The sequence below is a fragment of the Notothenia rossii genome, assembly GCF_949606895.1.
Source record: "Notothenia rossii genome assembly, chromosome: 8".
NCBI lineage: Eukaryota > Metazoa > Chordata > Actinopteri > Perciformes > Nototheniidae > Notothenia > Notothenia rossii.
Genome location: NC_136906.1, coordinates 65,790,415 through 65,814,383, shown reverse-complemented (window position 1 = coordinate 65,814,383; position 23,969 = coordinate 65,790,415). Strand labels below are relative to the sequence as shown.

Below are 23,969 nucleotides of genomic sequence, written 5' to 3'. Positions count from 1 at the left end.
TAATGCTCCACGTGCCAGCAGCGGCTCCACGCCTATCTGCTCACACAGCTGCTTGAACATTTCCTCAACAAAATAAGCTAATATTTAGCTTAATAAGTAGTGTTTTAATGTTGTGTTGAATAGAGGCGGTCACTTGGGAAACATATTGTAACATATTGATCCGTCAGAGTTTGTTTGCGACCTGCCACTGTTTTGAATATTACACCCATTTGCAGGGCCGGCCCTAGACTTTTTGGGGCCCTAAGCGAGCTTTGGCTTGGGGGCCCTCCTCACTCTAACACATTCTCACTCCACACAACACGGAACCAACTTTTGTCTTATGATGTTAGCATAAGCACACATATTGTATAAATAAGCATGTAAACACCGTGGACCTAACCTGCTCTAGGGGGGTCCTGGGGCATGCTCCCCTGGGAAGATTTTTGTTTAAATATTGAAGTTAAAAGCATCAATTCCCCTTTGATTCTATTGGCTCTAACGGTCAGAAAGAGATGTCAATCACCAAAATCGACCAATGGGTTCCAGAGAAACGGTAAAACCCCCATTTCCACCCAAATCACCTCAGATGTGGAGTTTTATTTGCTAAACCTCTCTAAAAAGGTAAAATGTCACTTGTTTTGCATCAATCTTGATACAGGGTACTTATTATATGTTGTACTTTGGATTCCTAAAGCTTTTAGTCTACCTTACCATCGTTCAAGGGTAGTTTTCACTATAAGTAAAAAAAGATTTTTGGATGGACACTATAATTTACAGTTTTTTACTATGTTCAATCTGAATTTTCTTTTAAATAAAAAACATCTATATTGATTCTGACTTTTCTACATCCAACTCACAGGTTTGTCATTACTTTGAGAAAAAATATTATTAATGTAACCCTTTTAGAAGGGAAGATATGGTCATTTGTTCTGGGAATGTCATTTTCAAGCCTGAGACCTGAAAAACAGGCTCAGGGCTAAACTGGTTAAACTGTATTCTTGTTTTGTCATATAGTATTTCATAACTGTTTTTCATTTATTCTCTCTGGCTGTCCATTTCATACAGTAATGTTCACATAGAAACTAGCTGTCAATAGGAATATCATTCAGAAGAATTATAATTTCATGCAAAAGTCTGTCACAAAAAGAGGATGCACATTTAAATGCAGGTGTTGTTATGGCAACGTCAGTGGCCAAACAGCCACATTTAATGCTGCTAATACGTTCAAACATGCTGTTGACACGTAAAGCAGTGGCAACTATGCCACCATTTCAGCTGACTTTTTCTCAGAAATACTGTCACATAAAATCCATATATTCCAGTGCTAGGTTGATGCTTAGCTTAGCTAACTATGAAACACCTTAACTGACAGGACTCCGGATCAACTGTGTACTGTAAGGTAGCTTCTAGCTTCATGTCGAACAGTAAGTCAACATTTCCCAGAGAGCTTTCTTTGAAATCACCAGGTAACGCTAAAAAACATTACATTTAGATTGTATGACAAAGTGTTTATTTTATATATCTGGCTAGCTATAGCTACTTGCTAACGGTTTAGCTTACCCCCGTGAAGTAACGTCAACGTAGCTGCAATTTATGCTTTGCTCACATGTTCGCATAACTTGGGGGTTTACTGACATTTACAGTTGCAAGAAAAAGTATGTGAACCCATTGGAATTACCTGGATTTCTGCATAAGTTGGTCATAAAATGGAGGAAGCCACTGCTGTCCAGATAAAACATTGCTGCACGTTTGAAGTTTGCAAAAGAGCACCTGGATGTTCCAAAAATATTCTGTGGACAGATGAAACCAAAGTTGAGTTGTTTGGAAGGAACACACAACGCTATGTGTGGAGAGAAAAAGGCACAGCCCACCAACATCAAAACCTCATCCCAACTGTGAAGTATGGTGGAGGGAGCATCATGGTTTGGGGCTGCTTTGCTGCCTCAGGGCCTGGACAGATTGCCAACATCGACGGAAAAATGAATTCTCAAGTTTATCAAGACATTTTGCTGAAGAAGTTAAGGCCATCTGTCCACCAATTGAAGCTCAACAGAAGATGGGTGATGCAACAGGACAACGACCCAAAGCACAGAAGTAAATCAACAACAGAATGGCTTCAACAGAAGAAAATACGCCTTCTGGAGTGGCCCATTCAGAGTCCTGATCTCAACCCAATTGAGATGCTGTGGCGTGACCTCAAGAGAGCGATTCACACCAGACATCCCAAGAATATTGCTGAACTGAAACAGTTTTGTAAAGAGGAATGGTCCAAAATTCCTCCTGACCGTTGTGCAGGTCTGATATGCAACTATAGGAAACGTTTGGTTGAGGTTATTGCTGACAAAGGAGGGTCGACCAGTTATTAAATCCAAGGGTTCACATACTTTTTCCACCCTGCACTGTGAATGTTTACATGGTGTGTTCAATAAAAACATAAAAACATATCATTGTTTGTGTGGTTTTAGCTTAAGCAGACTGTGTTTGTCTATTGTTGTGACTTAGATGAAGATCAGAACACATTTTATGACCAATTTATGCAGAAATCGAGGTAGTTCCAAAGGGTTCACATACTTTTTCTTGCAACTGTACATACCTTGTTTACCTGGCTCAAGTGGTGGCTCTGGGGTTGTTGTTGTGTGAGCCACCACTTGAGAATTGTCGTACTTTTTAAGAAAAATTGTTCTTATGTCCATCTTCAAAAACTCTGAGTCCGACTGACAGTTTATTTTAAACATTGTCACAGCTCACAGGATAGGTACCTGTCAGCCAATAAGACAGATGTTTATTTCTATTCAACTCTCTTGTTGGTCTGGTGTCTTGCCTCTGTTGCATTCACTGAACACGGGAAATTACATTCCTGCCGTCCTCTCTAGTGTCATGATGAGGTTCAGGTAAAGCATGGTTAATGTATTATATTATTGACTCAATAATATAATACATGACTTTGAGGGTAGGCAATCTAGGCATATTAACACAATTAATTAAACATACTTATCATGGCGACGGTGTACTAAGATTTTTTTTTAATTTATTCATTTTTTTAATTTATTTTTTTTGCTAGGGGGCCCCATTTAGTGGCTGCGAGGCCCTAAGCGGCCGCTTATGTCGCTTAACGGGTCGGGCCGGCTCTGCCCATTTGTATCATACAGATGCAGGACTTGCACACGCCTGTTATCTAACCGCACGCACTCTCCAGCCGAAACTCTCTCGTCTTATTAATTTAAGCATTTTCTTATTAGTGTATGCAGCCAACCCCCCCAAATGCATAACCAGCCGCTTAATGCGCAGTGCAGATTCGGTAATGAATACAAAATAAGCATTTGTAAATTTAAAGATTTGTAAAATATGCATAAAGAAAAAGTTAATCTGTTTACGGTTCTGTTTCATATGGGTGTTGAGAGATGTATCCATAGATCTCTTAATGTTGCTCTCAAACTGCACCAGATTAATGCATTTAACTTCAACATTTAAAAAAAAATCTTCCCGGGGGAGCATGCCCCCGGACCCCCCTAGAGGAGGTTAGGTCCACCACCTGCCCACACCCCCTTCAAATTGTCCCACCCACATTGAAGAGGCTTCCTACGCCCATGCCTGAGACACATTTGTGGTGAATATTGTTTTTTTTCTGCTCCCACAGGAGGGGGCATGGGGTTTAACAGGTTTTAAAGTGTCCCATGTGTTTGTGAATTTTTATATATTTGCCTTTAGAATGGCAGGAAATTAATATTCAAATTTTGATCCCATTTTTGGTCCACCTCAATGTTGACTCCATGGTTACGGCTGACCAATCACAGGTTGGCAGGGGCATGACGTGAACCTCATCTGATTGGTCAATCCCTCCATTTTATTTCACCAAAGGCAGCCAATAGAGAGGCGAAGTCCCACCCATCTACTTCCGCCCCATGGGACCTTATTTCGGAAAAATTATATATTGAAGTCAATGGAGAGAAAAAGATTATCTTTGATCCCTTTTGAATTGTGCCACGAATTACACATATGATGTTTGTTAATCTTAAAAAGTCATTTCCATGTCAAAACATAAACTAGAAAGACTACAAATCCCAGAGTCGCGTAAGTGATGTCATTAACGTTACACTTTACACTCGTGTTACTCACCGAAACCTTGTAAAACCGGTCCCGCATGCTGGCTCTTACGGAACCGACTAACTCCCCTTTTCCGTATCTGCAGCTCTCAACATGCCCAGACTTGGAGTGATTTTCACTTCTTTTAATACTTTTCGTCCTCATTCTGAAAGAAAGAGGTGAAATGTGCTAATGTGACGGCCATCTTGGTATTGGTGATGTGTGCGAGACCAGAGTTGTAGTTCATTGAGCGTTTAACACAAATAAAAGTGTTACTTCACAGTTTTACGACACATTTTAATTTTTTTGACTTGCAAAGTTATCTTTTAAATTGACAAACATCATATGTGTCATTCGTGGCACAATTCAAACGGGATCGAAAGATAATCTTTCTCTCTCCATTGACTTCAATACATACTTTTTCCGAAATAAGGTCCCACGGAGGTCCCCCGGAAGGGGAGTGAAGGTGTGTTTACCTGAGTGAAGGTGTGTTTACCTGAGGGAAGGTGTGTTTACCTGAAGGAAGGTGTGTTTATCTTAGTGAAGGTGAAACTCTGAGCTGTCTGGGGGAGGGACTTTGATTGACAGCTGTGGGGGGCCCTCAGCACCACGGTCTCCGGCCCCTCAATGCTCACTCACTCCTGCTGCAACCAGAAGAATGAGGTATATCTTATTGTGTGTGTGTGTGTGTGTGTGTGTGTGTGTGTGTGTGTGTGTGTGTGTGTGTGTGTGTGTGTGTGTGTGTGTGTGTGTGTGTGTGTGTGTGTGTGTGTGTGTGTGTGTGTGTGTGTGTGTGTGTGTGTGTGTGTGTGTGTGTGTGTGTGTGTGTGTTACCTGTGAGTCTCTGCTCTCTCTCTCTCTGCTTTAGTGAACCGGTGGAACCCTGAGCAACACCTGCAGGTTCTCAGTCTGAACGACACAAAGAGCTGTAATTAATAGAAGTACATACTCTGCTACTTTATAAAACTACATGTCAGCTTTCATTACTTCACTCATTCAGATGAGTCTTTAAAAATATAACTTATCAATTCAGCCATTTGTTTTAGATTACACTACCAGGAATAGAAGTATACAAATCATTATAATGACCGGCAACATTAATATGATAACTTTTCATTATAATACAATAATACATAGCACTCTGCAGTCTGCACACTGAGTACTTTAAAGGTCTCCTATTATTCTGTTTCTCATCAATATATCACAGGTCTCAGATATATACAGTACAGAGCTTGTCTCTGATTGGCTGAAACACCAAACAGATCATTGCAGCATCCCATAATCCCCTCTGTTTCAGCCCTGTTTCTAAAGTGCTGATTCTCTGTCTGTTACTTTAGAGGAAAATAAGGAGCCCCTCCCCACGCCCCTCTGAGACATATTTGGTTAAAAAGAACACAATGGTGCTCTAGGAGGAGATTCAGGTGATAAGGTGGGGGGGGGGGGGTTACCTAGGTTGCTGATTGGCTAATGGTTACACAAGCCAAAACATCGTTATGACATCATCAAGTGGCCAAAATCTGATCAGCTCTTTTTCAGACAGGTTTTTATATAAATGGATCAGGACAAAAAGAGAGAGATTCTTTTTTCCTGAAACGTTCAGAGTCTCTTTACACAGAGGGGACACATGTTGATGTAGAAGAGACATGAACAAGTGGATTTTGCAGAATAGGGGACCTTTAACTCTGTTTTAACACAGACAGGTACAGACAGAGAGACAGACAGGTACCTGTGCAGGTAGAGCATCGAGCTCCTTCAGCAGGTCTCTCTTGATGTCGCCCACCGGCCCCTCTCTCTTCGGCTCCCCCCAATCATTTCTGCAGGAGACATCAATCACATTAACACCTGTTGTCCCTTCTGGTGGTCCAATCAGAGCTGCTGCCTTCATCATGTAATCTACCTGTGATAATTTAAGCCCTTACGATCAGTACTCATATCTGTTACTTGAGTAGTTATGATGATAAACTGAAGCATTTTCAAAATTAACCCAATTAACTGAGTTTTAAATCGTCCTACTTAGTTTATAAGGAAATTATGAAGAGGAACAAATGAAATGATTTGAAAATTATATCTATGTTGGTGCTGATGCTGTTGGCGGTTCTGGTGTTAACAGAAAATTTTAATTAAATATGTGTAATGGGAGAGTGTTGTCTGGTTGGTTGGGTGTGGAGGAGGGAGGTTCCCAGAGGGAGAGACGGAGAATGCTAGGAGAGAACTAACGGGGTATGTGACGGAGATTGAGAACTTAACAGAGTTAGCAGATTGTTTTGGCGTGGTTATGGCCGACAGTAACCTGTGATCTTCATAATAAACTCCCGGATAAAGGACAGGCAAAGCCTCCCTGTGTTTCTATAGCGAGACGCTACAATATGTTCTATGCCTAACAGAAAAGAGCAATATAACACACAATGAATGCTTTACTATTGCTCTACCTTATTCACTAAACTAGTTTTCAAATATGTTATTGTCATATTCAAAAGCTACAATGTAGTTATGGCACTTCATTCTTAAGTCCTAGGCTCTTTCAACAACGCAACATAAATATACACAAGACATAAAACAATACAACACTAAGAAGTAGTGCAAACAAACCATAAATAAAATATAATAGTGCAAGAGAATGTTGTAAGTGACCAATGTGCATGTAAATACGTAAGAAGTAAACTTTATACATGTAAAAAGGAATAAGATGAGCTTAGATTAAATACTGTAGAAGGATAAAATACTGCTTATTTTAGGTATGAATAAATAACTTGTGAGAATGTGTTGTATTCAGCCATTCTCCCTGTCATATGTTATGTATAGAAAGCTCAGAGAGACGCTTTCATATTTTATCAGCAACACAAGAAGCTAATATTTACAAAGTGAAGAATGTTGATATTAGGGACTGTTTTCATTCACTAAATCAAAATCTGTTCCATGGCTTGCAGAAAAGAAAATTAAACACAAAATAAATGCTTTATAATTGCTCTACTTTATACACTAAACCATTGGTAAGAAATGGGTTTTAGCCAATCCCCCTGTTAAGTGTTCTGTATAGCCCAGTGGCTTCTCACCCATCATGGTTCCGATCAGGAAGATGAATCATGTTGATAGGCTGAGGGCATTGCCTCATGAGACAAGCGTTCCACATCAAATTGCTTGTCTAAGGGGAATCTGCAGGCTACTCTGATCTTTATTCATGACACGGCGTAGAAGTCATCAAACATGGGAGACTTATGGACGAATTAGGAATCAGAAGATGGATGCAGCGGATATGGAAATCAAATCATGCAAATATTAGTTTATAACTGCATAAGAGCAGATACATAACTCCCAAGTCACTCAGAAGCATGTTGATCCTTTTAAAAGTGTATTTCAACATGTTTGTCGGTGAAATTAAAGATTTTGGAGGTCAGGAAAAGATTGTTGAAAAGATCCCCCTCCCCTTCTCTGAGGCGTCACCATGGTTTCAATGTGCTCAGTGTGAGCTTGAGCAGATAAAAGCTTTTATAAAAGCATTTAAGAAAGATATTAGATACTGGAGTTACCATGACGGCTGTCTATTTCTAGCTGACATTTCTTTGGTATTTAGCTCAATAGCAGACACTGAAATATGGGGTATTGCGGTGACCACTCGATGTGTTTTGACCTTTGGTGTTGAGTTTCTTTTCAGAGATGTAAAGTCTGTATCAGTGGTTCTCAAATGGGGGTACGCGGACTCCTAGGGGTACGTTGGAGTACTGCAGGGGGTACGTGAGATGTATTTTATGTTAATTAAAAACAACCTACTTAATGCATTTAAACAAACTACTAATAGTAGATTAACTACTTTATTCAAAGGTTTCCAGTAATTCTGGATAATAAAATGGGGAAAATAAATGGGGTGCTTTCTTTTCCTCTCGCGTTTTGAAATATGTGTAACTCTGTTAATATAGAACCCACACTGCTCAAATCTTGTTACTTTGCCTAAAATTGGTATATTTATTTATTTTGAGGCGTGGGGAATGAAGAGAAAAATATATATGAGCATTTTATGAGCATGGGATTTTGACCCCTCATATAAATATATGCATAAGTGTTGCATAATGCTGCGCTATACTTTGCGGCCACACGCCGTTGCCAAGCAACGCTTATTGTTTAGGTGTCGTTTGATAAGCAGGCATGTCATATCTTAACCCTAACCCTAGAACTAGCTAGATCTGATAGATTTGGACATAAACGCGAGTGAAGTATAACCGGACGCGAGAGAGAGATCAGAGATCAGCTGCTGCTGACGGAGAACACGCAGTTCTGCATTATCACAGCTCCCCCGCTGTGACGGGCCGTTGAGTGGAGCAAAAATGAAATACACTAGAGGAAACATATCTGTAATAAGAGTAAGTTACTGCCTTGCTGGAAGTTTATTTGTAAACCTCTTAGGCTCAACTCCATGATATACAGTACATCTGCTAATATATCCCTGTGAAAAAAGGCAACAGACTCAAACTTCTCACATTAATCAACAGATTGAAGAACATACAGAACAAGAACATCTCTCTTCTTAACTTTTTCAAACATTAAAAATGTATTCATTAGATAACTATCTGCCTTTATATAATATCCCTTCTTAATCAAAATGCAGCAAAGAGATGTAAACGCTGCTGTAGGAATCAAAGGGTTAATATGACGCAGGGTTTAAGCTCATAACATCAAAAAAGCTTTTAAAAGTAAGTAGAAAGTATAAAATGTTTAATAATTGATCAAAGTTGTGGATTCACTGGGAAGGAATTATAGTAGCATTAACAAGAGAATATTGGAAAGAAAAGAAAAGCTTCAACCACACTGGAAATTTTTCTATTAGGAATTCAAAGAACGGCAATGGAGGAGCCAGAATGATCTACAGGCAGCACTCAGGCTCGTGGCTTTTGGATTCAGCACAGCAGCACTCAACTCGTCCAACACTTGAATTCTGCTTCATTCTAATATTGGATGGAGTTGTTTGTTTTGGACATAATGGCCTGAATGCACTAGTAGCCACTGTTGCTCAGCTGTTTACTGCACGAGGGAGAGTAATCCTTCATTTGATGTGCTCCCTCTGTAATACATGGAGCTCTTTGCAAAAACATACAGCTTACCCACATGATAGGATTTTCAGTCTCAGTGTGGGAGCAGAATGTATGACTGATGGTTTGTGTGATGCTCCTGGAAACACATATTACATCCCTGCAGGTGTTGGAACATTGAAACTGAGAATTGATTTCATAACACAGAGATTGAATTTGCATGGTGCTAAAAAATCTACACATTATGAACACTGTTTCTACAGGCGAAGGGATGGAAGAGCTGACGTCTTTTTCGCAGCAAAGGTTATGCTTGTTCTGTTTTTTTCTCATTGATGTGATATCTTTCAATTCAGATTCAGATGTCGATTTCCTATGTTTGCAGTCAATTTTACATTTGACAGATTGCATACAGAAATGCCGGCAGCGTGTTGACGAATATCTTCTTGCTGTCAAGTACTTTAGAAGTACATGGTGGAGTTTTGTCATGTGGTTAGTTTGCCATCACTTCAGCAACAACATACTTAAATGTTTCATACTGTATGTACTGTACTATTTTAAAAAACACAAACAAAACTACATGTATTTTTTATTTATTTTAAGAAAGTGGTTCCCAACCTTTTTGGTCAGGCTCTACATGTTTCTCTGTTCATTTGGGACATGATATCGTATAAAGGAGATGGTGTCAGCATTATCTTTATTACATACAACCTAGTGCTCCTGTGTGAAAAACATATGTAGGCCACTAAACTAAACTATACATTAGGAATGTGTCACATTACTGGACTGTTGGATGAATCTTAAACACTACAGCATGGGAATTGCTTAATGCAGCTGGTGTCTTAAAGAGCTGGCATTTAATGAATAAGTTAAGCAAGTAAAGACCTTTTTAAAAGGCAGAGGTTCACCATCTCCCAGGGGTTTGAACCCCATTTATCCCTAGCAGCTCCCACAGCTTTAAGTCACATTTGTCTCGTTAGTCATTATTTGATTAAAAAAACGTTGTAAGAAAAATATTTCTTAAGGACAGGGTTAACAATACCCAAAATAGCTTCACCTGGCAAGAGGAAAGACTCAAAAAGGGAATTGCTTGATGTTCAGTGCCCAGTGAAAGAACTTCATGAGTAATGAGAAATCAGAAAAATGGAAGAGTTTTAATAAGTGACTGCAGACTTCGACTGCTTATAATTCAATATTGTCCATCCTCCTTATGACATTCAGGTCCAAAGTCCAAAGAGTTTTATGCCTCGAAAGGAAAAGCACTTAAGTCCCAATTAGGTAAAATGGAATGACTTATGAATGAAATTTCTCATCATAGATTTACCTCATTTTTTCCAAAGTTTTTATCTTCACTTCCCACTTTCTGACATTAAATGTAAAAGCACTTATAGAGAAAGCATACTGTGGTCGAACGTGAAGACCATCCAAGGTCAAAGCCACCTACATGAATATTTACGTTGACATTTGGTACACAATCCCCCGCGAGAAGGGAGGAGGTGACAGCAGGGACCTTAGCAAAGTGCTGCATACTGATCAGGGATGATGAGCTGTCTTGTTGATGATCTAACAAAAGGTTAATATGTCCATGATGCAAGGAACCAGCTGTTATTTAAGTTTACAGCTGTGTGAGATGTAGCTGAGTGTTTTACTGTGCAGTTAAGGTTCATGGGATTGTACTGTGTGGAGTTAAACTAGCTGAGAGATGTTCGAACTTATACCAAAGTACATTGGTCTGATTCTTCATCATTTTCCACAGTAAATCTCATCATTTTGTCCTTTAATGCTTAACAGTGGAGACAAATGATCTAAATAGAACATTGGAGGGTCACATTTCAGCCCACATTGCGTAGGCCAGCAGGATCCTTTAGTACTTTTTACTGCACCAGCGCACATATAATTACATTTGCCTGTAGTTACCGGTGCCCTTGACTCATCATTGAGCACAACGACAGTGGTCAATTACCAGATACATTTGAGGGGGTGGTGGGGTTCCTTCTACGTTCCTAAGGTTTCTTACAGTAAATGAATTGACAGACTCATATATCCAGAGAAAGTATCAATCTAGCAGATGGTTTTCCAAATCCTTCAGCCTAACAGAGGGAACAGGTCTCCATAAATTGTGCCCATTTGTGCAGATTTATTTTTGTTTTGGCTTCACCAAAGAAAATTCCATTAGTTCATGAGTTGACAAATGGATGTCTAGTCACGAGCCTTCCTTTTGGTTAGAAACAAGAGAATATAATCAGCCTATATCTATGCAATATGAGCCAAAAGACTTCTCAGTCTTTATGGTTTTCTTTAATGTTTTGCATTACTTCATATAACAACCGTGCCTCAGGATGTTTAGTTTTCGTACACCAATCGGATGGTTTGATTCCCAGCCACTACAGTCAACATGTCGGAGTGTCCTTGGGCAGGATACTTTACTCCAAAATGCTCCTGACAGTGAATGGTGTGTTAGTGTGTGTGAATGTTGGTCTCCCTAAACCGGTGTCTGACTCTGTATGAATATCTGTGAATGGATGAATGCTGAATTGTATTTGTTAGAACGCTGTGGGAGGCAGCTAAGACTGTACAGACACTACATAAATGCATTCCATTTTACATTTAACATTTAACATGCATAATGATAATGTTTTTGTATGTCAGAACATGACGTTTTGGATCTTGAAACCAAAACAAGAAGCTGAAAGACCCTAAATGCTCTGTAAAGCATTAGGCTATACTTCATGAGGGTACTTTCCTCCACCCCTTTTATAATGTTATAATAATATTGAATTTGTATCCAATGGATGTACAGTATGTTATGCTGTGCTGTAGGCTTCATAGAAACACAAGTGTTTTAACTCTTCCCACAAATCATTGTTTGCAGCACTCCATTGGAGCCGTTAAGGGAGCAATTCTATGTTTAAAGCCCTCCTCGACAGAAAAAAAGTTAAGGAAATAAAACTTTGTATTACTGTTGGAGCAAAAAAGCCCATAATGTTTGGTTTTTGCAGAGTAAGAAACAACAGTAAAAAAAAAATCTTTAAAAAGTCCAACTCGGAGAACAGATTTATTTATAGTATATGTACAAAAAGAGTCTAGGTAATACTGTATGTCTTAGAATATATCAAATGTAATCTGTTAGTCTTTTTAGAGAGGTGTGCAAATAACTGATAATGACAAAACTATCCTCCATCTCTTGGTTTTATGGTAAAAGGCTCATTTTGCAAAATGTTTCGCACACATCTTCTGTCATCGTTTTCAAGAGCCCTCACATCTATTGGACCAAACACTCGTGATTGATGGACTCCATTAATATAAAGACATCAAAGCCCAGGAGAGGACATGTGTATGAGGAGCATAATCTCAATTGGACAACATTGAAAACAGCAACATTACTGGAAGATGAAAGCCCATCTCTTTTCATCTGTGCTGGATGTGCTCGTCTTTATCTCAGAGAGCAGGGTTACTCTCAGAAGACACTAATGATGTGTTGCCTTCTGCAGGGATCACTCATCAATCTGTGTGTGAGCCGTCGTTTCCCGTCATTATTTGTCTAAGGCAGCTGTGATAAACAATAGGAGGAGAGAGAGGATGATTAAGCCCCCCAACCTTTACCCCACATGTCTTGTCATCTTGTGTTAACATCACGGCTCATTTCAAGGTGATGCTGCCTACCAATCACACGGCAGAGTGAGACGTGATTAATGCTTCTTCCCTCAGTTCACCAGCTGACTGACGGATGTTATCATGATCTGACCCTGTGGGGAAGCTTTTGAGAATAGTGAACAAATATTGGCTTCATAGCATTCATGTATGTTGAACTGGATGTAAATATTTAGCTTATGCTCGATAGATTGATTCTTAGCATATTTAATGGGTAATTCACCACTGGCGTAAACAGCAGAATTAGCTGATAAAGATGCATACATGAATAATGGGTGAAGTAAAAATATCGTATAAGAATTACCTGTAAGCTTGTACTTATCTTGAGTGCCTACCAACAGAGCTTGAAAGTGCATTTACTATTTAAGTTGTACTTAAAGGTGGGGTATGTCATTTTGGAGAAACCAGCTCGAGTGCGCTAGAATTTGAAAATACACAACCGGAAAAAATCTTCCAGACTTCCTTACAGAGCCCCTCCCCCAACACACACGAACGCGCACATGACCAATGAGGGCACGAGATAAGTTTGTGCACAGATGGAAGGCTGACAGGCAGGTAGGCCATCCACTTATTATAGCCGGGCCGGCTAAAATGATTAGTCGTGCTTTTTACAGCGCCACGGCTTCCACAGATGATTTTTTTAAATGTATTTATTGTCAAAGCATTTTATATATTCATTGCTATCGGGATGTTAAGAGCATTCCATGGAATATAACAAAAAGCGTTTCTGAAATAAATGACATAACCCACCTTTAAGTACCAATTAGAGAGACTTGTACTTTTTACGAGTATTTCGATGTTATGCTACTTTGTACTTCTACTCCACAATAATTCAAAGGTTAATCGGATTGGCTCGATAATGTGAAATATAATCAATCCTTAAATAATAATTTAGTTACACCTGGATTAACATTCATAAGCTACCTTGCATCATACAAAGTCATTACAACTAGCTGCACCTTTACAAGCTTTAATAAACACAATAATGCATTAGTAATTATAATGAAATGGACCATTTTGCATAATAAGTAGCTACTTTGACTTTTGGTACTTTAAGTTTATTTTGATGCTAATACTTTTGTACTTTTACTTGAGTAATCTTTTGAATGCAGGACTTTTACTTGTAACGGACAGAGTATTCCTACACTCTGGTACTTTTACTCAATTACAAGATCTGGGTACTTCTCCCACCTCTGCCCACCAGCGCACATATACAGTAATAACACACAGTGAGACTTTTGAAGGTTTCAGGAAGTCAGAAACATTGGATTCAACAAGCTATAAGATGATGCTCCCCTTCCCATGTCACATGCAGGCTCTTTAGAATAAACTGCCCCCCTCTTGATCTATTAACCCATGGCTACCTTTGCAAGCCAATCAGAGCATAATGCTTTCACATGAGCTGTAAATGCCTAAAGAGACAGGCACTTTAACATTTGGACATTCAGATGGTACGAGTAAAATAAACTGTCTTTTCAACATTAAAGCATGTTAACATGATCTAGTAGAAAGCAAAATACAAAGATGTGCTATTAGATGCCTCGTAAGACGGACAGATAAGATCAAATTAATACAGATTATATCAGTGCGTGACTGTCCGGCCCGGTGGTTAGAGACCACAGCTCACATGTCACGATGTCACATCGGATATGTGAGGTTGAGCAAAGTTAGACTCTTTAGCAGAACGTTTCATGATAGACCGAAAATTATTCCTGTGGAAGTTGTCACAACAAATGTCCACATAATAATGCGGTCGAGTCATTCAGTATTTCTTTTTTCCAAAACACTAATTTAAAGAAAACCTAAATGGTTTGCATTTCTCCTAGGAACTTCTATCATTATCATCATAACATTGCCAAAACATGACGTTGTGAAGTATCATTTTACAAATTGCTTTTGATGGGAACACTTCACTTTTTCGTGTGAAGTGAGTGAGTGAGTTGAATTTATCAGTACTTCACTGTTCTCATTTATCAGGCTCAACTGTCTCTTTACAGTTTACAGCAGAGTATGTCATGTGAAACTGTGCAACACTGACCTCTGCAGGAGGACAACGGTGTAAACATCTCTGTAACCTGCATTAGAAATGTCAGACTTTTCTTTACTAACATGTATGTATTTTTTATTTGCTATATACGCATAATTTCTGTTGGGAAAACATTAGTCACCATATGACTAAGGGGAAATGTTAATTCCAATAATTGATAAAGATGGGCATCCAAGCCAGTGCAGGTGTTGAAAAGTCCAAACTCACAGTAAAACTGTCCTTGCTTCTATTCTTCAGAAAGATTGATATCACACAGACTGCCAATGTGGCAGCTATCTAACGCTTGCAATGCATTTTAATGAAATTAATGCAAGATGCTGTGATACATAGCTCTCCTATTGTTGCGTCAGTTGGAAACTCTCCAAAGTGTATGTCATTTCATTTATTTTTCTAAGAGCCCTCAGCTCAGCCATATCAATTATCCTTTGCAATCGCTGTAACAGATTGTTTTGATGATTCAACAGGAAAGCAGGCCAGTGGTACATTAACACCGTCTGTCACCGACTGATCCATAAAACATATCTAGACTTATGGCAGGTAACACTTACCGTGATGATGGAGGTGAATGTATGAATTCGTTTTAGTTTTCTATTAACTTATTCACAGCAGAGTATATACTGTTTGACAATGGAAATGAAAGTCTTGAAGATTGAAGGTGGTTTACCGACCAACAGATTGAAAAGAAAAAAGTACAAGCACAAAACTGATATTTTAAACGTAAAGAAAATGTGAACACCTCAACCAGTTTGTCATGGGAGGTCATTCTAGCTGTGTGGCATTTAAGGAATGCTGACTCACACTTCCTGTTTCCTGTCCATTCAGGAAGTGGCTGGGTTTAACCCCTGGCTGCCGCGGCCCTTCCATTCTCTTATCTTCAAGATACTGCCGGCCCCCCCGGGGATGCTTAAGCTAGACGATCAAACCCACTGTAATTTAGGAAAGTGAGATGCTTTTAAGGGCTTCCTGTATGCAACTCTTTGTAATCACTCATCACTTTTACATTTTCCTCCATTCACCAATGTAAAAGTTAAAATACCAAACTTTTATTTGGTCTGCAAAAGTGATTACGTATGATTATTATGTTTGTAAGGGATATCCTGTTCATGCAAAGCCTCATTTAGAGTGCCGCCTTCTTTAAAATGGTTCAATGCTCTTTGTAGTTTTATGCGTTCTAGAATATTTCTTTATAAAAAAGAAATTAAGCCAGTGTTTTAAAATGCCTAGAATACTTAATTCTGATTGGTCAATAAATAATGTCTACAGTTTATTAATACATAGCAACAATATTTTGTATCAAATTAATGATCTCTTAGGTTGCCATGTAAAAGGGGGATCCTTTTATATATAAAAATAGGTAAAAATAAGACGTAAATATTTTTATTTAAATAGAATATGTATGCAAGTACAAACGCTCCTAAAAAAGCCCCTTTCCTGTATCCATTGAAAGGAATAATAAAGGGGGGTGGGAAAGTGCAAATTATTGTGCATGTATTCTCAGGCTGCTCGTTTCTTTACCATGCAAATGATTCATCTTGAACTCTACCTGGTCCAACTTTGCTGGGTCCATATGCCTTTTAACAGGGCATGAACGGTGTATGTATTCCAATATTTTTTCTTTTAACCAAATCCTAATTATGTCTTGTCATACTACAATGCGAGCCATCAATACCAGGGTAGTTGGCAACCCTTAACATTTCCTTTTTTGACTACAACTTGTTTCAGAAGCTCTTACTGTTAGCTGTCAGCTATCAGCTAATAATAACTTTCAAAATCACTAATAAGATAGGAGTACAAAATTCTGTTCATTTGAAATGTTTGAAAAAGTCTTAAGAAATATATATCTTTGGTTGGTCCTCATCCTTTACCCATGCAAGTCTCACATCTGTCTTTAGGACATGTTGTGGTCTTCAATGTTATCAGCAGGAAACCTTCTCTTTAATCATGGCTGCATCTCATATTGTCCCTCCGTGGCGATGAAGAAGTCGTTGAGAGTGTTCTGCAGAAACTCAAACGTGGGCCGGTCCTCAGACCTCTGCCCCCAGCACATAGTCATAACATCATAGAGTTCCTCAGGGCAGCCTTCCGGACACGGCATCCTGTACGACTGATCTAGACTCCTGATCACCTCTGGGTTGGTCATCCCTGATTAACATAAAGAAAAGACGCATTACGAGACATTGCAATATTTTTAGTCATCATAATGTGCGATTTTCATAGCTGCAAAGTAACAGCTGGTTTCTAAACAATTTAAATATAAGCTAATTTCATTTTTTCTCTCCTTTTACTTATTTCTCACTTCTCTCACCTGGGTAGGGTATCCTTCCATATGTGACTATCTCTGTGAGGAGGATCCCAAAGGACCACACATCTGATTTGATGCTGAATGTGCCAAAGTTGATGGCCTCTGGAGCCGTCCATTTGATGGGAAATTTGGCTCCTAATTGTCAGAGAGAGGGTTGAAAAAGGCAGAGGAAATTGTGTTACTCAGCAGGGAAATGCAAAAGTATGTAGGTGTGTATACATATCTCTTTCACATAACTAAAACATATATAATGTGATAGAAGATTTTATCCATATCGCTCACTGCTGAGACTCTACACTATCACATATTCAAACAATAGTGGAGATAATGTGCAACTAATTATCCATTTACACTTTTTTAACATCTGCAAAATATTGTAGAATTGTAAATAGCGTCAACCTTTAAACTTGCAGGAAAAGCTACATAAAAATATGATTTAACAGTCAACAGAATAGATAAAAACGCTTATATTTTTTAGATTTGAGTGTCTATTTAAATTTCAGTGGGGTGGCTGGTGCATTTGTTCCCTTCAATTCATCCAATCAGTATTTCCTAAAATTCTAGCTGAGGCCTTGGATGCATTTATTATCCAAATGGGAGGAAACCTTTGTACATACTGTACCTTCTTGAGCTGTGTATTCTGATTCGATGATCCTGGCCAAGCCAAAGTCTGCTATCTTGCAGTGGATGTCATCGCTGACCAAAATGTTGGCTGCACGCACATCTCGGTGAATGTAGTTCTTCCCCTCGATGAACTCCATGCCTTCAGCAATCTGTCATATAGAGAGAAAGTCATTTTGTTAAAAAATAAGACAACTTGAAAGATATCTGTTTTACAGCACATCCATAGGTGAAATTGAGATTTGGTGCACGTGCTGCTTGTGTGTGTTTCCTCTGGTCAGTGTGTAGAGTACAGCTCCAGCATGTGTGTATACTGTATGCGTGCGTGAATAGTGTTTGTGTTTATGATAATGGCAACAGTGGGTTTAACAGGACGTGCCAACTATCAGGAAAGGGCTTTTTTCGAAAGGGGCAAGAAGTTCTGAGGGAGCGCACTGCAAATGGAAAATAACATGATTTCCTGTCCGGATGTTAATAATTGACGTATGGGGAGTCTTTCAATACAGCAGAGTAGAAGCCTTACCACAGAAACCACACCGATACTGCTGACAGTTACCACGTGTATTCACATCATAGCGGGTATGAAAGCATAATTAAACTGACGTTCAGAGTGCTATAATGCGGCCTTTGAGGCCAAGCGCTTTTGTTTTTGTCAGAAAATGCTAATACTAACATGGCATGCTTTGGTATTTTTTAGAATGAAATACTGACGCTCTAACAGGCAAAGTAAAACAATAAACATCCTGTAGGCCTATTTAGAAATGTAGAGAAAGCTCTCATGACTGTTTTGAGAGGTCTATGATGAACAGGCCACATACTGTACAACATACGATTCTTCGCATTCACGGACATCATGTTGTTAAAATTAGCCATTTACAATCATAAATCTCCCACCTGCGCTGACATGTCTATCAGCTTATTCATCTTGAGCTTTTTCCCTTCATCTGATTTTAGATAGTCCAGAAGACATCCTGCAGAGGAGAGAGGAGAAGGATGATAACTCTATCATCAACACATTCAAAGTGACAAAGAAACATTGCTGTTTAATAGAAAATACTAGATAAGAGTTTAGATAAGGTTAGATGTTTCTATACATTAAGTCTTACATGATACTCAAATGTCTGTATATAAATCATTGCAGACACCTGCTCTTTACAGCATCTTTCAGTAGATCAACCTGGCAATACATATTTTAAAGCATTTTGATGAGAGGTTTTGATTGATAGAGTTCCCTGGTCATCTTTAACTATATAGTTCTCTAATGAGTGTTTTCTCTCACCAACAAACTTCTTATATGCTCACTAAATATTGGAACAGCTGATCATAAATGGCCATTGAATATAAACAACTTTCTGACACAGCATCATAAATTGAACGTTTTTAATTCCTTGGATTTGATTGCATTACTTTGTAAAATGTTGATTAAAAGTAGGCGTTTTTTTTTTAAAGGTTTGGAGCAATGGCTGCAACCAATTCAGCAATTTAATCGTATGGTCAGATCCCCAGAAAAATATTCTGCGACCATGATGGTTATAGTTGATTATAAGCATGACACATTTTCTCTGGTTTCAGCTTACCATTGATCATGAACTCAGTGACGATCAGAATGGGCTCCTTGGTGACCACAGCATGGAGGCGCACCAGCCGCTCGTGCTGCAGCTGCTTCATCAGGTTGGCCTCCTGGAGGAAGGCTGCCGGCTCCATGGTTCCCTCCTTCAAAGTCTTTACAGCAACTTTCTGGGTGTTCTTATAGTAACCTGCAGTGGGGATCAACACGGTGCGCTTAACTCACTGCACTCTTCCACCTTGGCTTATAAAGTGTTGCCAATTTCAGGACAATTTGTTAGCTTCCTCTCACCCATCCACACTTCTCCGAACTGCCCGGCCCCCAGTTTCTTCACCATCTTCAAGGTATCTCTGGGAATCTCCCATTCATCAGGAGCCCATGGCAGCTCGGGGGCCTTCTCCTTACAAGGAGCATTCAGCCGCTGGCACAAACCGTCTGATGCGCCTGCACCCAAACGTGACACATGAGGACTTAATTACCAATATCTCTGCTCCCTCTTTAGTTACTATTTTGCTAAGTTAAGTTCCTCAAACATACCCATGAGCTAATGTCCCTTAAATTGTTTTAAAGGCCTGTATGTGTTGGCTACTCACTCATAAGTCGCTGTGCATTAAAAGCCATTCTAGAGATACTTCCTTCTCATCTTGTGGTTTAGTCAGTGGAAAAACAAACAGGAAATGCACAACACAACCCAAGGGTCTAACTTCCCCTTTCAATTAACTTCTAATTTACAGCAGTAAACTAAGGCACAATGTTTGTTCTATTATTTTTTATTAAGGAACAATTCAACTCCCATGTGTAATCTTTTTTAATGATCTTTGTGGATAGGTAAAAAGCGATCTGTTTATTACTTACGGGTGTAGTATTGGACCAGTTTCTGTAGAGATGTGAAGGGGTTTGAGGGGGAGATGTAGTAACCACCTTTGTCCAGACAGCGAATCTTGTAGTGTTTTACCACATCTCCTTGTTCTGGTACATGATCTTTGACTGACAGTGAGAAGGACCCTAAAGGGAAAACACGTAGACCATCCAGTTACATTTAGTTCTTCAAATTGGTCATATTCACATGTTTCTAAATGTGCTTCTAAAAGTCTACTTTGTGGCGTGATTATAAAAAGAGGCCGTGGCAGTCACCTTTGCTGGTCTCGCTCTCTCGAATCAGAAAGGCCCCAGGTTTGTTTCCAGGGGCTAAAAGCATACGTTCGGTCTCTCTCCTACTTATGTCCCTGTAAAACCATCTGCAGAGGAGAGAACCACAAAGGACACTGCATGTAGAAAACTAAAAACACATACAAATGTAATTGACAGTACAAAGAAGTCTTATCTGCCATGCAGTTTGATGATTTCTTACTTTTCCACCTCCAGTGTATCTGCTCTGGCAACATAATTACACGGGATGTAGCCTTCCTGTCCGGTCTCCAAAGATTTAGCCATCCACCATTCTCCCTCACTACAAAAGTGGCAGATCATTTTTATTTATCTGCGTTAGAAGGACAATTTTGTTTCACTGATTAATATACCATGCACTAGGAAGAGAATACTTACTCTTGTAAAACCTTAAGTTTGTCTCCCTTTCTGAAAGGTAGATCCCTGTCGTTGGTTGCTTCGAAGTCATGTTGTGCCACAAAAACAACATCATCTGCAAGTAAAGCACATTTATTTTTAAAGGAAGAGCTCTGTCTGCTGCTACTCTGGAGGTAAAAGTGAATATAGTCAAAGTATATAGCGTAAGCATACAGAATGTTTGTACACTGTCTGTGATAGTGACATGAACGCTATCCCTCCCCCAGAAGAGAACATAGGAAACACAACTTAGATTTTAATCTCTAAAAGTGGCCTCCTCTTGCTGCTACTAATGTGTCTCTGCAGAGCAACAGTCAACTGCAAAAACGCAGGAGAAAGATTGTCAGAATGCGTGCGGTCAGTGATTACCAGTATCCGTAAGGGTCCGTTCACTTCGTGCCTAAAGAACAGAAAGATATGTCCTATTTAGCATTCAAAACGTGAATAAAAAACAATGGCAAATGAATGAAAGTAAATGAACATACTTTGTACGTATTAAGATGACTATAGATTATCATTTAAAAGGTCTACTTACTATGTAATTGGATTGGTTAGAGGCCTGAGTGCTGAATTTTCTTTTGTAGTTGTCATCCTGTACCTGTTTCTTGTCACTGCAAGCGCAGCCCATCCTGCATATATATTGAAAATTGTCAGTCAAACAGCATACTGCTAACAATGTGTTTGGTGGGTGAGGTGTAAGTGTATCATCTCGCCCTTATTATAAGCTCAAGATATTAAAGGCGTTATCTATTGTGCACTGTAATAGATTGATGGAGACGTACAGCCAGATATTAACACTAATACCGTTCTTCCTAAATATACTACAATCCTCTTTATACTATGATGCTTTTTGCCGCCTAAACTAGCATGCTTATCTCTTTGTAATAGTACAATACAATGCTGCATAATGCATAACCCTAACCCTAACCCAGTTCATTTTACAATATCAAATTTACAGCATGTATTTTCATTTTGATTTGTACCTGATTAAGCAGAGGAGCCTGAAGCTGTTTTCACTCTCCTTTCCTCCCACTGCAGGGCTCCGTCTGTGAACTCATGCCCGGTGCTGTAAAAATGAATGAAACTCTCTCAAAATCAGTGTTATCATCAGAGTAGAGACACTTGGTGAGCTCAAAAACACATCGCTCTCAATAAAAGGAAGTGAGAACGTGTTTTTCTTGATCTTTGTATGGTATTATTTACCGTTTCTGATACAGCCATAGTGTCATGTCAAGAGTTAAAAATAGAGAAATAAAAGTGCTAAATATAACCAAAGGAGAAGTTTACCATGAACTGTTTGGGTCAATGTGAAAGCATTAGGTTTTTCATTTATGGTGAAAAGATAACTGCTGTTTAAAATGTTTACTATCAGTCAGAATAAAGAAAGGACAGTTTGTGCCTCATAACTGGATCACCTTTGTGGATTTGTGTTTATCACAGAAATAAAAATGTGGTTGTTGTGCAAATGTGAAAGTTAAAAAGTCAACTCTTGTACAGTCACAATGTGCTATAACGAAACTTGACTAAGAGGCGTGGGCTAAGCAGTGTGGCCTTATTTGCCTTGCTGTTCATTGAATTATGATTCAGCATATTTGTGACTGCACTGTCACAGGAATATTGAAAAAAATACTTTAATTATGCCATAAATGTAACATTTCCCTCAGATAACAACTGCATTGTGACAATCTTAGAGCTTTAAACCCTACAAATATCTCATGACGTGTCATTAAAACTGTGTAAATATTATAAATGACAGTTGAAACACGTACTATAATCTTTATTTTTGTTTTAGGTGTGAATGATGAATATGAATACCCTTATCTGGCCTTCTATACGCACGAGGAATAGTTTTTTTTTCTCAGTCAAATTTTTTTTGTATCCATAATGTAATAATAGTTTGTAACAACTACTCCAAATATTATCCTTTGTTTATCATTAACCATGTGAATACCAGTAAAACTCTATTAGCTTTGAACCATTCGAGTCATCTGGTTTTCTCCTATTAGAAACGGTTTTTTAAATGTACTTTTGTTAATAATTTCAACACTGTTTAATATGATTGTTCATTGCCTGCATTTCTGTTAATACTGGCAGATTTTGATTTGAGACAAACACACAGCAGATAAATACCTTGAACTTGTCCCCCAGCTTGTGTCTTCAAATGTACTCCAGATGCAAAATGTCTTCAATTTCCTGATTGAAGGCTAACGCTGTCACTCTCCTTTACTGTCTCTCTCTCTCTCTCTCTCTCTCTCTCTCTCTCTCTCTCTCTCTCTCTCTCTCTCTCTCTCTCTCTCTGTGGCTTTCTCTCGTTCTACTGTCTTTTTCTCTCTCTCCCTCCCTCTAAACACGGCCTCCCCTGAGGAACTACAACAAGTTTACTGTAAATAGATAGCACTGTTTCTATTTATTTTTGTCCCATAGTTCCCTTTTCCCTTGCATCTGAGGATTTTGATTATCTTACAAAACATTACAAATAGCCTCATCTGCGTATTAAATGTCAGGTATTTAACTTAAATGAAACTTTGATTAAATACAATGCATCTTTAGTCTACAGACTAACAAATGCAACTCAACCAAGGTCCAATTACAAAGGAGGGAGTTTACTAGTTTTATCAGAACGGTTGATTTCCAAATGTGTGTTTTTTTAGATGTCTTGCATATCAAATGAGATCTGCAGCCCTGTGTGTATCTCTATGGTTGACTATAGGGTTGGCTATAGGTGTGGTTTTGTGCTATATTTAAACCAGTACGCATAGTTTCCATGAATCATATCTCAGTTCCTCAAGTGGTTTTAGCTGTGGTGGGCTTTTGTTTATCTCTTCAACTCGAAGTCCGTGCAGTCTCACAAACAGTGATACATGTTTTTGGTGACTCTGTGAAGCTGCACACATTCTTGCCACCAGAGGGACCGGTGAACAGGTTGTGAGCCCTCTAGTGGAAATACAATGTTGGAGTATCTGCAACACATTGGAATACTTGATATGTTATTCTCCTAAACCTGTGTAAGGTCAAATTGGAATAAAATTGAAAGAGAAATATTGATTTTAAAGGGATACACATTGTGTACTGTTTTCTAATAGTGCAGCTTTTTATTTCAAGAAGTAATATTATACTGCTAATTCGTCCAGTTATTCT

The 23,969-nt window shown here is 38.9% G+C and overlaps 1 protein-coding gene across 1 annotated transcript; it reads right to left on the bottom strand.

Annotated features, from left to right (window-relative positions):
* Window positions 1–16,139: 16,139 nt before the first annotated feature.
* blk (BLK proto-oncogene, Src family tyrosine kinase) lies at window positions 16,140–23,025 on the bottom strand. Its single transcript, XM_079646282.1, has 14 exons — window positions 22,962–23,025; window positions 21,815–21,897; window positions 21,367–21,460; window positions 21,201–21,231; window positions 20,814–20,907; window positions 20,620–20,718; window positions 20,403–20,506; window positions 20,124–20,273; window positions 19,560–19,712; window positions 19,279–19,458; window positions 18,596–18,672; window positions 17,703–17,853; window positions 17,084–17,215; window positions 16,140–16,920 (listed from the first exon to the last, which is right to left on the bottom strand). The coding sequence occupies exons 3-14, from the start codon at window positions 21,457–21,459 to the stop codon at window positions 16,718–16,720; spliced, it is 1,467 nt and encodes a 488-aa protein (XP_079502408.1). The 5' UTR covers window position 21,460; window positions 21,815–21,897; window positions 22,962–23,025; the 3' UTR covers window positions 16,140–16,717.
* Between the last annotated feature and the right edge of the window lie 944 nt (window positions 23,026–23,969).